The 14,809-nt window shown below is 32.5% G+C and overlaps 1 protein-coding gene across 2 annotated transcripts; it reads right to left on the reverse strand.

Moving 5' to 3' along the window:
• Positions 1 to 1,732: 1,732 nt before the first annotated feature.
• Positions 1,733 to 9,419, reverse strand: LOC107877658. 2 transcript variants are annotated; one of them, XM_016724344.2, is made up of 9 exons: positions 9,151 to 9,419; positions 7,303 to 7,353; positions 5,827 to 5,848; positions 5,608 to 5,722; positions 4,843 to 4,875; positions 3,627 to 3,752; positions 2,704 to 2,810; positions 2,561 to 2,632; positions 1,733 to 2,213 (listed from the first exon to the last, which is right to left on the reverse strand). In XM_016724344.2, exons 1-9 carry the CDS (start codon positions 9,292 to 9,294, stop codon positions 1,852 to 1,854), a joined length of 1,032 nt encoding a protein of 343 aa, XP_016579830.2. In that variant the 5' UTR covers positions 9,295 to 9,419; the 3' UTR covers positions 1,733 to 1,851. The 2 variants fall into 2 exon arrangements, with proteins under 2 accessions (XP_016579830.2, XP_047271100.1); XM_047415144.1 differs by having other exon boundaries at positions 4,825 to 4,875; positions 9,151 to 9,346.
• Positions 9,420 to 14,809: the final 5,390 nt, after the last annotated feature.

Genomic DNA, 14,809 nt, shown 5'->3' on the forward strand with positions numbered 1-14,809 from the left:
GTAAGTTTTTATTGATCTCTACATAACACAACTACTCCCCACAATTTTTTTTTATATAATTATTAATATTATGATATAATATAAACAGCACAACAAGAAGATTTTCAGAAACCTCATGCTTAGTTAACCAAGCCTACCACCTTACTAGAAGTTGGAAGATCAATGTTAGTAGTACTTATTGCTATCATGCATTTACATGTTGCATCATTACATAAGTTAATTTTTGACATGGTCAACCTAACATTTGTATGTGTGGGTGGGTCGGTGGGCGTGGGGTGGGGGTGGAGATTGGTTGACCTACTTTTTGTTTTTCCATTCGATGTTTGATGAGTTCCGACTAATTCAGATGGCGTACCACATGACCCATTCTGGGAGTGACAACAAATTTTTTTCCATACTCAAAGCTCAAACTCAAGACCTCTAATTAAAGATGAAGTAGTCCCACTACTTCATCTCAACCCATGTTGGTAGTTGGCTACTTAATGAAGAAGCCATCATCAATGAGTGATTGTACATATTTATTTTAGTATGTCATAAAAGAAAGAAAAACAAAGCTGTGGTTAGTACTAGTACTAAACTAAAGTTGCAATTATTATATTTTCTTTCCTCAAAACTATAGTATATATAAAAAAAAGGTAGCTTTAGTTTAAAGGAAAATAATTATTTGGTCAAAAAGGCCTCATTAGAATGCTTGGAATTTGGTGCACCAAGTGGATTGAGCTTTTAAAGGGGTCTTTGTCTGCCTTCAAAGTGTTTTTAATTTATGATAAGAATTGAGCCAATAGAAACATAATGTTTACATCTTTTGATTATTTATCTTACTATATTCACTTTTTTTGAAGAAATCTAGGTAAAGAGTCATCAATTTTTTTGACCTTTCCTTTCAGTTTTGATTATAATATTTAGTCAAGTACTAACTAGTTCTCTTCACTCTAATGTGAGGGATTGGGAGAATATCAGGTCACAAAAATTCTATTGCATATACATAATTTTATCTTATATTTTGTGAGAGATTATAAACCTACCGATCACATGACAACAATTAGGGGTAGAGCAACCTTTGCTTCAGGAACTCCCTTCAACGGAAAATTATATCATTTTTATATGATTAAAAATATTTTTGTGTATATATTAGACGTTAAACCCCTTTGATTAGTTCATATATTTATTTTTAAATTATCTCAATAAAAATCCTAACTCCCCGCTGACAACCACTTTGCTAGCTACCTCAACCCTTCCCAGTACTAATTAGCTTATTGATCTTGTAAAATGAGAATTGAGTCATCATAGATCAAATCATAGTTTTTTCTTATTTTCTTTTTCATTTTTCTTGTAGTTTATTGAGGCTATAGGACTTTAGTCTAAAACAAGCAATATATAATGCCTTGTTTAATGCAATAGTACTTTAGGGCTTAGGGTCCAACTTGAAAAAATGTTTTGCTTTTCTTTTTAAGTTCAAGATATAATTGCATTGTGCATCCACATGTGGCATTGTATTGGCTCTTGTAACAGAAGAGCTAGAAATAATTTACCATATGAAGTGACTTTTGAACAACAAATGAAAACATTAATCTTTCCTTTCCCAGTGAAACAAGAAAATTATATTGGTCCTCCCATAGCTAAAATACAACATTAGCATTTATTCTGAACTGCACAGGGGGGTCTGGGATCACGTTTGCGTTATACACATGCCAAACGTAATGGCGATCATGTTACAACAACAACAACATAGTTAGTGTAATCCCACAAGCGGGGTCTTGAGAAAATGACGATCATGATAATGTTACATATACAAATTTGTCCGGATATACATTCACATTGTGTTGTTCATCGGTATACAAAATGCTCCGATTACAAAAGAGAGGCATGGACAGAGCCTCTGTTTGGACTACTAAAGAGTATATGTTCCTCCTCTAATCTTGTTTTGTCTCCAGTAACAGAAACCCAAGTTTCTGCTATCTTCTCGACTCTTCCATTTGAAACTTCTGCGATGGTAAATGCTCGTGATGTGCCTTCGGATTCTGCTGTCAAGGATGGGGGTCTGACCCGGGGAACAATGGCTCCGTTCAAGTATATGGTGTTGTTATTTCCGACCACTATCATTTTGCGAAGGCCATTACCAGAAGCAAGCTGTTTGTGCATGTGACCAAAGATGACCAATGGGACCGAATATGGAGCAGCCTCTTTTAATTGGGCTAAGGCTTGCGCTAGATCTGCACAAAATAAACAATCACGCGCTAATGAAAAAAAAATGTTCCATTGAAGTTGAGAAGATTTGGTTAATCAAGATTTAAGTACACTGCTCTCATCGGGAGCCATGGTATAATTGGTAAAGTTGTTGTCATGTGACCTAGAGGTCACGGGTTTGAGCTGTGGAAACAGACTCTTGCAAAAATGCATGGTAAGGCTGACCGACCCTTGTGGTCTGTCCGTTCCCCAGACCCCGCATATAGTAGGAGCTTAGTGCATCGGGATGCCCTTTACTCTCATCGGGCTAAATTGGGTGTCTATGTTGAACCAAGGACTTCAGAGAAAAAGAAGATCAATTCATGAGTATTACCAGGATCGCCATGATCACCACCATCAACAAACCAATCTCTTCCGCAGATGTCATCCACGTTAGCACCTAGTCCTGCATCTCCCTACTCGTAAATACTGAAATCGCAAAAAATTACAAATTACTATTACAGCAAGCTATAACACCTGTTGGACCATTATGAGCAAGGAATATTATTGAATGATCCTCTGGAGTGCCCATGGCAGCTTGTAAGATTCTCTCAGCACTCCCATCCATATCACGGACCCCATACCTAAGAAGGTAATCGAGATAATGTAAAGTTTGCAAGTCACAATCTAAGCTACAACCAGACTGTTAAAGCAGAAACTTGAGCTTGCAGAAATTATGTGCATGAGATGACACAATAACAATAACAATCAATGCCTTGTGGACATCATCTTTTGTTAAAATGATGTCCAGCAGGAGATGATTTAAATTATACCATTTATACAGTGTTTATACGCATTTATGTAACTACTTAATTTCTCCTGTATCATTCAATCAATTCTAAGATCTTATTCAGCCTTTCCCTTCATATAGCTCAAGTTTTTATTTATCAAACAAGAACTAGAAGCCATAAAATTGGTTTTAGATTATAATTGTATATGGAAGGTTTTCTCTTCCACAAAGAGCATTTTGGAAAAGGTTATTAGGTTTCTGAGCTTCTATATATCAGGAAATCAAGTTATTTCCATAGTTTACGCTAGAAGAAAACTCCACACTAGAAGAAAAAGATGGAAAAACATGCGGAGAATGACCAAAAACAAATTCAGTCATTTGTTGATGACTTGTAATGTAGTATTCTAGTATTTTGCAGATAAAACCTGTCAATCAGGCATGTAAACTTTTTAAGACTTAGAGTCGATGTCTACACTGGAGAGTCACACTAATGCATAAGAAACATCAACCCACAAGCTTCGAAATATTAGTTGTATCAAATGAATATAGTGCTAAACATGCTTAGATACTCGGACTTAGCAACATTCACCAATTATAGACAAAGTTATGGTGAAGCATCAACGTGCATTGAAGAAATAACTAATAAACGAGATTAATTAGGACCACAAACCTTGCTTTGAGAAGCTGTTTCCGAAATAAGGGCCTGCCACCACAAGAAAAAGGTCGTCCACCAACAACACTGAGTTTCAGCATAGGGAGATCCATCCGACGGTAACCAACATGCTCATCACCAAGACTGACCATCATAAATTGTCAGCACGCCAACAAGATAACTTTTACATTGTAGGTTCATTTTACTTATACTATATAAGATGGCACACAAAATAGGTGAAGACAGAAACCCGCTGTTATGGAAGGACTTGCCTGTCCGATTCATTTTTCTGTATTCAGCTATTCATATAAGCAGATAGCCAAGTAGATCGAGGAAAAGTAACAAAAGAAGAAAAAAGATTGTCCTTGAAAATGTAGATACAAACCACTGTTTTATCATGATTTCTCTTTGGTTATGACATGACTTACAAATCAATCTTAATATTTGTTTTCCACTCAATTACGACAATAAGTAAAACTGTACACAGGGTAGTTTAGTAGTTGATGCCTTATATACTTTCCAAGATAAATCAGCATACAAAGAATTGAACCATCGGACAAATTCATACGCAGAGAGTTAAATTTTAAAGGAAGTCTTCGCAACATGAGCCAGAATCTCAGAATCAATCTTTGTTGTTCAAATCAGTCACGGCTCCTTGTGCCGAGAAAAACTTATGCAACAAAACATAGATTTTTTAAATTTTAGTTTGGATTATTTGTGGCAATTAAATTTACAAATTGCCAACTTTCAGGAAAACTTTTTTTAAGTGCCAGCCAGCATTGTGGAAAATTATGCTTGTGGTACTTCTTAATATCTGCATATGGATATTTCCCTTCAAAAGGAGATGTCATTCTTTACGTTTATATTGCTATGTTTTCTTTTAACAGCAAATGATATCCCGAATGCTGTGTATATGCACATGTTCTTATTGTATATTTATATGACCTTTTGTTTTCCATAATCAGTTTGGTACATGTGTCGGATGTACATAGTCCAACCACCAGCAGATGTACCAAGTGGACCTTTAGGGATCCTGGCTATGTAATTTCTATCATGCAGTGACCCATTTTATCATCTAGCTTCTTTTACTTCTGAGACAGAAGGGTGACTGAAATTGAGAGAAACACAAGATGGAAGGTCCTAAACATCATAAATGAGCACATAGCTATACTATTTGATTGATAGAGGTATAGATATATTGAAACTAAATAATTACATTTCTTGAGAAACGTACCATTCCAGCTGAAGTTGCACAGCATCTTTTTCCCTACAATTGGAACAGCACACACTAAGAAAAGAGAAAAATAGATGAATTTTGCAAACCAGACTTGAGAGGTGGAGCATCTCAAAACTACAGAACAATAGTTTGTCAATAAGACCTGCAACTAATTGGACAGGCAAAAACGAATCTAACAAGATCTCGGTTCGGTTTGATATTTCATATTTTTCAAGCCATTATCTTGTTTACAGTTAATGCAGGAAGTTTCTAGGAAAGATGTGTTTTGAGGAAAACTTCCTTTAAATTCATCAATCATTTTCCACAGGCTCTACCACCAAAGACGATGCTAATTAATCCTACTCACATGTTACCACCACTGTCCCCTCATTCGCCATTACCAATCACAGTATGCCACAACACTAATCCGACCCAGAAATCATATGCCATCATATCTACCACAGTTTGAATTCCAACAAATAGCAGAAAATGAATAAGAAAGTGAAATTTTCCTGTAAAACAAATTTATCAAGTTTTTAAACTCAACCATGTAGACAGTCAAACGAGTTCCAAAGAGTTTTAATTTCTGGTTTCAAGAAATTGAATTCAGATATCATGATTGATTTGAACCTTCATAAGGATCAGAATGTAACTCCACATGGCAGTCTGATACTTAGTGATCCTGTACTGATATATATAGCAGGTACACTTAAACTAAAGCCAGATAAATCAATTTAGAGGAAATATGTGTACACAGTTGGACAAAATGGATCTTGAACTTGCCTTCCAGAGAACTTTTGAGTATTCCATGCATCATGGTTCCCCAGAATAACAGCTTTGGTCATCTCTAGATCTGCAATGCTTCGGACTAGATCCACATTTTCATTCCCAAAATCCCCTGAAGCAGGGATTAAATGAAGTGAACTAATAATTATTACAATCTGACTTGGCTAATGAATGAAATAAGCCGTCGAAAGAATGTGAGATAACAAGAAAACATGCCTGTGAAGAGCACCAAATCCGGCTGCAATTTTCACATAACAAAAATCCTTAGCTAACAGAAGTATATGAACCAAAAGATGTTATAAAAGAAAAGCAATAGGATTTCCCCAGCGAAGGCTTCCATTGTACCTGCCCCCCCCATACACACACACAAAAAGAAAAAAAAAAAAAGTGAAAACACTAGGGATTCTCCCGAAAGTTTGGTTTCTAAAATTAATTTTGCATAATGAAGCTTGTGCTTCACAATCTCTCATGGTTATGTTGTACGCCTACAACATTTGTTTGAAACGTAACTGAAATCATTCCTCAAAACTATGCAAAAGCACAAGTGGTATTTACTAATCGTACACTAGTTAGGTAATAAGATACCAAAGCAGATAAAAATCGTTTCTTCCATATCACAAAAGCGGAATGGAGACGAACTAGCACTAGGAACTCCAGAGAGACTCAAATTTCTTCATAACTCATAACGTTCTTGAAAATTGAACTGCAATTAAGTGTAGAAAAAGTCATACCCAAAGCATATCCACTTTTCAGAGGAGAAAGTTAGCAGAAATTGCTAATTATTCACTAACGAGAGGAATAAAGTACGAAGATATTTTTCATAATTTTGATCGAATTATTTTTGTTCCATACGAATTAATTTTGTTCGTAGTGATACTTTTTCTTTCCTTCCAACTAAAAACCTTAGTAGAAGAGCAAGCGAGACATAATTAGCCTAAAAAACTGTGTTACACATCAAAATACAGCTATGGTTCAGCTTGGAGAATCAAAGAGCAAGGGTTAAGACACAAAAGCAAGACATGTAAAACTTCATAATTTATTGTCATCTATCCTCCCATGCAACATCTACACCGGAAATGTTTTTAATCAGCCAGGCTATTTAGGTGCAACTTTAGCATGGCAAATGTTCCATTAAACAAGATAAAACTAGCCATTTCAAGAAAGTATTATGTGGGTTTACAAAATGTACCATAATGTCCCATACCACGAATTATTAATGCATACTACAATACTTGGTGTACGCATAAAGAGTAATAACAATTGGCAGTCTGCAGTCAAGAGCTTCAATAAAAGACACGTTTGACTGACTTTAATTAATCAATCCAATTCAGAGAGCTTTCATTAAGATTATAAACCAAATTCTAGCTTCATTTGGGCACATATTTAACAATTAATAGAATCAAACTCAATATCAGCTCAAAGTATAAAAATTTGGTCAATTTACCAGGAAACGATATCAAAAAAACATCCTTAAACAACCTTTTGGTTAGCAGACTTGAATTCCTTGTATCAGTTTTTACAAGTTTAACCGTGATAAATTTAACTCCTGTTACTTTAGCTGAATTATTCGTAACCTACAGAAATAAGCTTTATGCGTTCAAGAAATTAGCATATTCACAATAATCCTAGCACAAGAAGAACATTTCCAAAGAAAAATATGAATAAATGAAACAAAATAAAGATGCCAAATACCTTCAAGAACTGAAGAGCCTTCCTGTCTTCTTCTAGGTTCCAATCATCATGCTTCAAAATTCCCAACATTTCCACAAAAAAGGAAAGTAACACCAAGTCACACATACGAACTTGCTACAACAATCTAAACTAATTCAAATTACAAAAAGAAAAACGAAAAAAAAGCATAACTTGATTAAGTTAGCATTTGTCCATAGATTAACTTCAAGTTTCTAGCCAGTTTTTGAGATATTGGTACTTCCACTCACAATAAATCTCCAAAAGACCCTCTGTTGGGCTCAGTCAGCCCAAAGAGACTCTTACATGGTGTAATATTGTCTCACAATAAGCCCGAACGGTCTTCCCCAAAAGGAGTGTAGCTTTCCAATCTTTACAGCTACCAATGAGGGACTTTTGCTCGCGCACCCAAAAATCTCTCCCTTGAACTAAGTTCCACGTGGTCTATCGTCACGACCCAAGGGTCAATTTCCAAGATTCACTGTGTGCCACCCAAACCCAACAATCTCCCCCTCGAACTAAGTTCCACGTGGCTCATCACCACGATCCACGGGGTCCCCGAGATTCACCGTGTACCACCCACATCGTCTGAGTATTTCATGGCAATCGAAGCCCCCACAACTAGCTTCTTCTCGTGCGTGTATCTCTAAGCTCATAAGGGTAAGTAAACTGAGCCTCGCACCCCATCACTCCGCCATATCATCATACACATCTTGTTTAACCTGGGCTTCAATACCAGTTGTTGGGATCAGTCAGCCCAACCACACTCTTACATGGTGTGACATTGCCGCTTTGGACCAAGCCCACACGATTAAGAGATCCTACATCTTATGTAGCTTCCCAATCTTTTCAGCTACCAATATAGGACTTCTGTTAGCACACCCAACACCCTTGGCTATGGTACTTCCACAGTTCCACTAATCAAAACTTCAGATTTTCCAACTAAAATGCACGTCCAAACACAACTTCAAATTCCTAAATTCTTTTTATAAACATGGTGTTCGGACCACCTTGCGCCCACCTCCTCGACTAATTACACGAAATACCTAAGACCTCGCACCAGGAACACGTACCAGATAACACTATCACCGAGGCTATAATAGATAGAAAGAAAACACCTAGTATTTTTCTATCTCCACTAGAATTTGAAGTGAGACCTCATGGTTGTTACTACACTTGTGCTCAAACTCCAAAAATTACAACTTCAAAAAACTCAAATTTTCAAATTACAACTTCAAAAACTCAAATTTCCAAATTACAACTTCAAAAAACTCAAATTTTCAAATTACAACTTCAAAAACTCAAATTTTCAAATTACAACTTCAAAGACTCAAGTTTTCAAATTACAGCTTTAAAAACTCAAATTTCCAAATTACAACTTCAAAAACTCAAATTTTCAAATTACAACTTCAAAAAACTCAAATTTTCAAATTCCAACTTCAAAAACTCAAAATTTCAAATTCCAAAAACACAAATTTTCAAATTACAACTTCAAAAACACAAATTTTCAAATTACAACTTCAAAAACTCAAATTTTCAAATTTCAACTTCAAAAACTCAAATTTTCAAGTTACAATTTCAAAAGCTCAAATTTTCAAATTACAGCTTCAAAAATTCAAATTTTCAAATTACAGCTTCCAAAAGCTCAAATTTTCAAATTACAACTTCAAAAATCCCAAATTGTGAATTTTCTCAAAAAACTCAAATTTTCAAATTTCAACTTCAAAAACTCAAATAACCAAATTACAATTTCAAAAAGCTCAAATTTCCAAATTTCAACTTCAAAATCTATAACCAAACAGGAGCTAATGAAAATGCTAAAATTATTGAATTATGAAATTGATAGCTTACGACGTCGCCGACGACGGCGATTCGGACGGAATATGCCATCAGAAAGTGATCGCCGGCGAGTTTACACGGCGTTGGATGACAGATGTGGCCGGAAATGCCAGAGAATGTAGTCGGCGCGTGTAACCACGTGCTGCCGTTGAACATAACACGTGGAGGGGGCAACTAAAATAACTGTTCCTATTTTCAATTTATAAATGTTTACAAATAAATAAATAATACTCCATAATTGGCATTTTTTTTTCTTTTTTCTTTTTTAAATAAAAAAGAAGAAGATAAATTTGGTAAAATGGTCTAATGGATACACAAATAGTTTATAATACCATTCTGTCGGTTTCTTGTTTATTTTATTATCGATGCATTATCTCTTTTTATTATTTATTTTTATTCTTTTTGCTTGTTATATACTACTCATTATTTATCCTAAGTCGGGGTTTATTGAAAAAACTTAGTTATATGGATTGCGTATACTTTTAACCTCGCCTGACTCTATTGTATGGGAATACACTGGATATCTTCTTGTTGTTTGTTATTGGTCTAATGAATCTCTGTACTTATTGTACTTATACGCTGTTGTATTCTGGACTCTCCCGCTCACCTCTTTGCCAATTGAATTCTTAAATTCATCGAAACACAATATTTTAAATTCTTTTCTCATCTAATTAATGTGAATGTAATATAATCGACTACACGTGATATTGATAATATATGAATCCTTTGACCAATATCCTTTTAGCCCCAAATTAAAGTGGTTCAATCAGCTCTTATGGACTAATGACACTAGATAAATAAATTTAGATTATTTGCAAAGTTCAAGAATAAATACAAATGGATAAATAAATTTAGATTAACAAGAATATCTATCTATATATATATATATATCAAGTCAAGTAGCAAACTCTAATCCTATCAAATGTTAAAACTAATCTAGTTGTAAGATATTACATGTTAATTGATGTTTAGTTGAAGCCTAGCCTCGATATTTTTTTGAGAATATCCAATAATTGATGCTAAGTGGCACCTAGTCTCATTATGTTAATAGTTTAGGTGTAAGCGCCTCACGCGTGTACCTTACTTTATTGAGTTTAAATGTTACACTAAATACAATATTTATTTAAATAATAAAGATGAATACAATAATTAAATTCAACATTTTTTGGAGAATTTATTTAATTAAATTTAACCATTATCAAAAAATTTTCTCAAAGTCGATAGACATTCATCTATTCTGTAAACTACAACAAACAATACGATGATAGCGACATCAAAATAATATAATTAAATCTAACCTTTACACAAAAAATTTCTCAAAGCCGTCCAACATTTATCTACCACCTGTTAACTCCGACAAAATAATACGACAATAGAGATATCAAAATAATATAACTAAACTTTATCTTTACACACACACAAAAGAAAAAATCTCAGGACATAGATATAAAAACAATACAATTAAACCCAACTTTTATCTAAAAAAAATTTTCAAAGGCGACCGACATTCATCTACCACCTGTAAATTCATCTATGACCATTAAACTACAACAAAATAATACAATAGTGATCACAAAACTTCAGTTTTGATGAAAATAATTCTTGTCTGAGCGAAAATTTTGACATAAAAAATGCTTGAATGAAAACAAAGAAGATATATATATATCCACACATTGAATTCTATTATGTTGAGCATCCACCAATCTAGACATGCAATTGAATCAAGTTAAATGAACAACAATCATATTTTTTCAATAAGTAAACCAATTTCTTCTCTAGCTTAACGTGCATTTCAATATTTATAGAAGTATTTTTATATTCTATTTTAAAAGTATTTTTTTTAATTGATTATAATAAAAAAACTTCTTGTTAATATTGATAATTGAACGAAGTGGTACAACCACTATTTAAAAGATCACTGAAGAAAACAAAAGCCTAAGATTACTTAATGAAATATAAAAAACAGTAAAGTAATGAAACAAACCTACTATGCCAAGCAAGTTTAGACGTAATTAAGACAAAATTGCTAATTGTTTATGATGAAGATGATAAAAATTATATAAAATATATAAGTAAGGACAAAAGAAATCTTTCTTTCTATTTATTTAAAAAATAAATATGTACATACGGAATTTTTTTTCTTTTATCAGGACTCCTTATTTTCATGTATATAGCCCTTTTACCATATATTTAAAAGACCTATTTTTGCATATAGGAAAAATTTGTCCCATATATTTTGGGAGTCAATATTATAAATATAATAATATAATAAATGAAGAAAATAAGTGAAATGACAATTTTATCTATTATGAAGATTTTTAATGAAGGGCAAAAAGTTCAAATTACTATTCTAAAGGTCTTCACACTTTTAATATATTATAGATATAGATATAGATATAGATATAGATATAGATATAGATATAGATATAGATTATAAATTATAGATATAGATATAGATCATAGATATAGATTCGAACATTCAACCATTGATGCTAAGTTAACGCCTAGTCTCAACTTGGCTCAACAGATTTTCAGAATATCTAATAACTGATGCTAAGTTGATGCCTAAACTTAACTTAACTCGGATCGGTTTCCAGAACATCCAACAATTGATGCTAAGTTGATGCCTAAACTTAACTTGGCTCGGATCGGTTATCAAAACATCCAACAATTGATGCTAAGTTCACGTGAAGCCTCAACTTGCTCGACCTGTTTTCAGAACACCTTATGCTAAGTTAACGCCTAGCCTCAACTTGGCCCTAACTTGTTTTCGAGCCTTTACAAGCCTAATAAATTTTAAATCCACTGGCCGTACACTCCTAGTATTTCGTTGCAACGAACTGACAGAAATTTGTAAAGGAATAACACATAAATAGATACTCGAACTTGGCCTCAACAAAAGTTATAAGCACTCCAACTTTGAATATGCATATATAGGCACCTCCATTCAGCCTCATGAACATCCGATGATTATGTGACATATAAATTTTGAAGATGTCTAGAGTGTTCAACTAACAGTAAAGACGAGCGAAAGTGTCTATATATGTATGTTCAAAATTAAAGTATTTATATTTATATGTCATCTGAAATCAAAGTTAAATATCTATTTATATACTAGTTTAGTGGTGTGCACCTCGCGCGTGTACCTCAATTTATTGAATTCAATTCTTTCACCTCACAAATTTTGCTCTAATTTGTGTATTAATGCACTCTTCCGTCTAGTAGTCACTCAAGAATGAAGAAATAATCAACTTTTGTCTCCTTAATTTCTAGATCCCAAATCTTTAAATATGTAGATAACTCAAGAATGAAGAAATAGTCAATTTTTTCTTCCTAATTTCTGGATCCCAAATCTTTAAATATGTAGATAACTCAAGAATGAAGAAATAATCAATTTTTTCTTCCTAATTTCTAGATCCCAAATCTTTAAATATGTAGATAATGTCTACGGAAACAAACTAACAACTCGTGTAAATATAAAAGTTTTATAGGGCAATGTAAAGATCTAAAAAGAATGTTACCACATTCAAGTCTTGCCTTCAGAACTAATCAGTGCGTCTTCTCAAAGACTCTGGAAGAAGAAGTGAAGTTGCTGATAATCATACTTTAGCTACACGATATTTCTTTATCTTCTGAAATCTTAAGTTGTGTACTTGTAAAATAGGTAGGATCAACCTATCAATACAACAACAACAACAACAACAAAAAATTAATCAAGTGGATCATCCTACCAATAAAGATATACAATATGCAATTTACTTTCGCCCGAAAAAAAAATACAAATAATTTTTCAAATGAGTAACAAAAAAGGTTACATGTCATTATAACTTCAACTCATTCAAATTTCATGATTTAATACTTTGAATAACAATATACGAGGAAATTGACAGACGAGAAAAATACATTGAAGAATAACTATAGTTAATCATAAGGATAAATTATGAATTGCGACGAATGTCAAGCTTGATGCGATTGTCAAACAATATATAATGAGTGCCAGCAAAAATATTAATTCTTGTTAACGGAACGATTTACAACATCTATATTAGCTAACCAGAAAAAAGTACTGCATCTACATGTGATGTTGATATAAGCGAATTAATTTGACAATTAACATAGAGTTGGATCATTGAAAAAAGAAAAACAATCACAAAAACTGAAAAAAAAAAAAAAAAAAAACTAAAAGAGGCGGAAAATAACAAAACTAGGGACTACAATAATTCAAGCAAAATCTCAAAATCCCATGCATGTGATTTTTAAAAAAAAAATAAACTATTCAACTAAAAAGAATCACCTCAAAAATTCACTATTGGGTGTCTTGTGTTGCTTAGGCACAATTATAATTGAACTCTTTATATAGGTAATAGTTTTTTAACATATATTTTAGGATTTTTAATTTCTTTTCATATATATATATATATATATATATATATATATATATATATATTATGTATTTTTGGACTCTGAATTTTTTCTATATATCTATTTACTCAGCTTCTTCCTATATTTTTAGGAGTCCTTAATTTAATAAAATAATAAATGGAGAAAAAAAAAGTAAAAAGGACGATTTTATCTACTGCGAAGGACAAAAAGTTTAAATGACTTTTCTAAGTGTCTTCACACTTTTAATATATCTTTTAATATATTATAGATTATATATTATAGATATAGATATAAATATAGATTATAGATATAGATATAGATTATAGATTATAGATTATAGATTATAGATTATAGATTATAGATATAGATAACGCCTTTTACAAATGTATCCCAACAATTTCAAAAATATTTAAAGAATGATGAGTAAGTCAATTAATCAATTTCATGCATTTTACTTTGTCGATGCAGATAAAGAAGAAAAGAAAATTTCGTAACATGAAAAAACATCATCAATTAAATCAGTAATGTATTTCCACAATTTTTTTCCAAGTCATCACCAACTTCTTGACAAATATTTGAAAATTCTATATGTTGACTTTTATATATATATATATATATATAAAGACTGAAGTTATATATAACATCAATATAATGATTATTAATACAGTTTACTTTTTTATAGGAGGTCATTCGGCATTATATGCAAAATATTTCCAAAGTAATGTAAACATTTGAAAAGGCAAACAAATGAATAAATTATATAATGACAAACGTTATCATTATATTAAAAGAATATGGAAAATGGTTAAAAATATTTTGAACTATCTGAAATGGAGTAAAAATATTTTTTGTTAGTTTTTTAATTCAAAAATACCCCATCATTAAATTGTTTGCTCAAAATTATCCCTTTGTCTAACAGTTGGTGTTAGGATCCGGACAGAATAAGCAAACCACAAGCAGAAGGAAAAACAAGAACAACACAAGATTTACGTGAAAACCCTTGCAGGAAAAATCACGAGCAGAGACAAATGAGGTTTCACTATAATAGAGAGAGAAAATATAATGCGGAGAAGACTGAATTTTTTGAATATCCAAAACAACCCACTAAATGTACTTATAATCTTATATAATAGGGAAAAGGATACTGTGTAACCTTTTTTTTTTACAAAAATTGCCCAACTTTCACGTTTTGAACAAAAATAGCATTTCGGACTTTTAAAATACCATTTAGTAGCCATTTGTCTAATAAGGCCCATTCCTTCTATTTTACGATTTTAGCTAAGGCTAA

Source organism: Capsicum annuum, chromosome 7 (genome assembly GCF_002878395.1).
Source record: "Capsicum annuum cultivar UCD-10X-F1 chromosome 7, UCD10Xv1.1, whole genome shotgun sequence".
Taxonomy (NCBI): Eukaryota; Viridiplantae; Streptophyta; class Magnoliopsida; order Solanales; family Solanaceae; genus Capsicum; species Capsicum annuum.

Coding starts and splice junctions, on each gene's coding strand:
- LOC107877658 (XM_047415144.1), bottom strand. CDS start 9,294: ATGTTCAACGGCAGCACGTGGTTACACGCGCCGACTACATTCTCTGGC. Junction 7,354..9,150: donor TCGCCGTCGTCGGCGACGTC/GTAAGCTATCAA, acceptor GGAATTTTGAAG/CATGATGATTGGAACCTAGA. Junction 2,633..2,703: donor TGCTCATAATGGTCCAACAG/GTGTTATAGCTT, acceptor AGGGAGATGCAG/GACTAGGTGCTAACGTGGAT.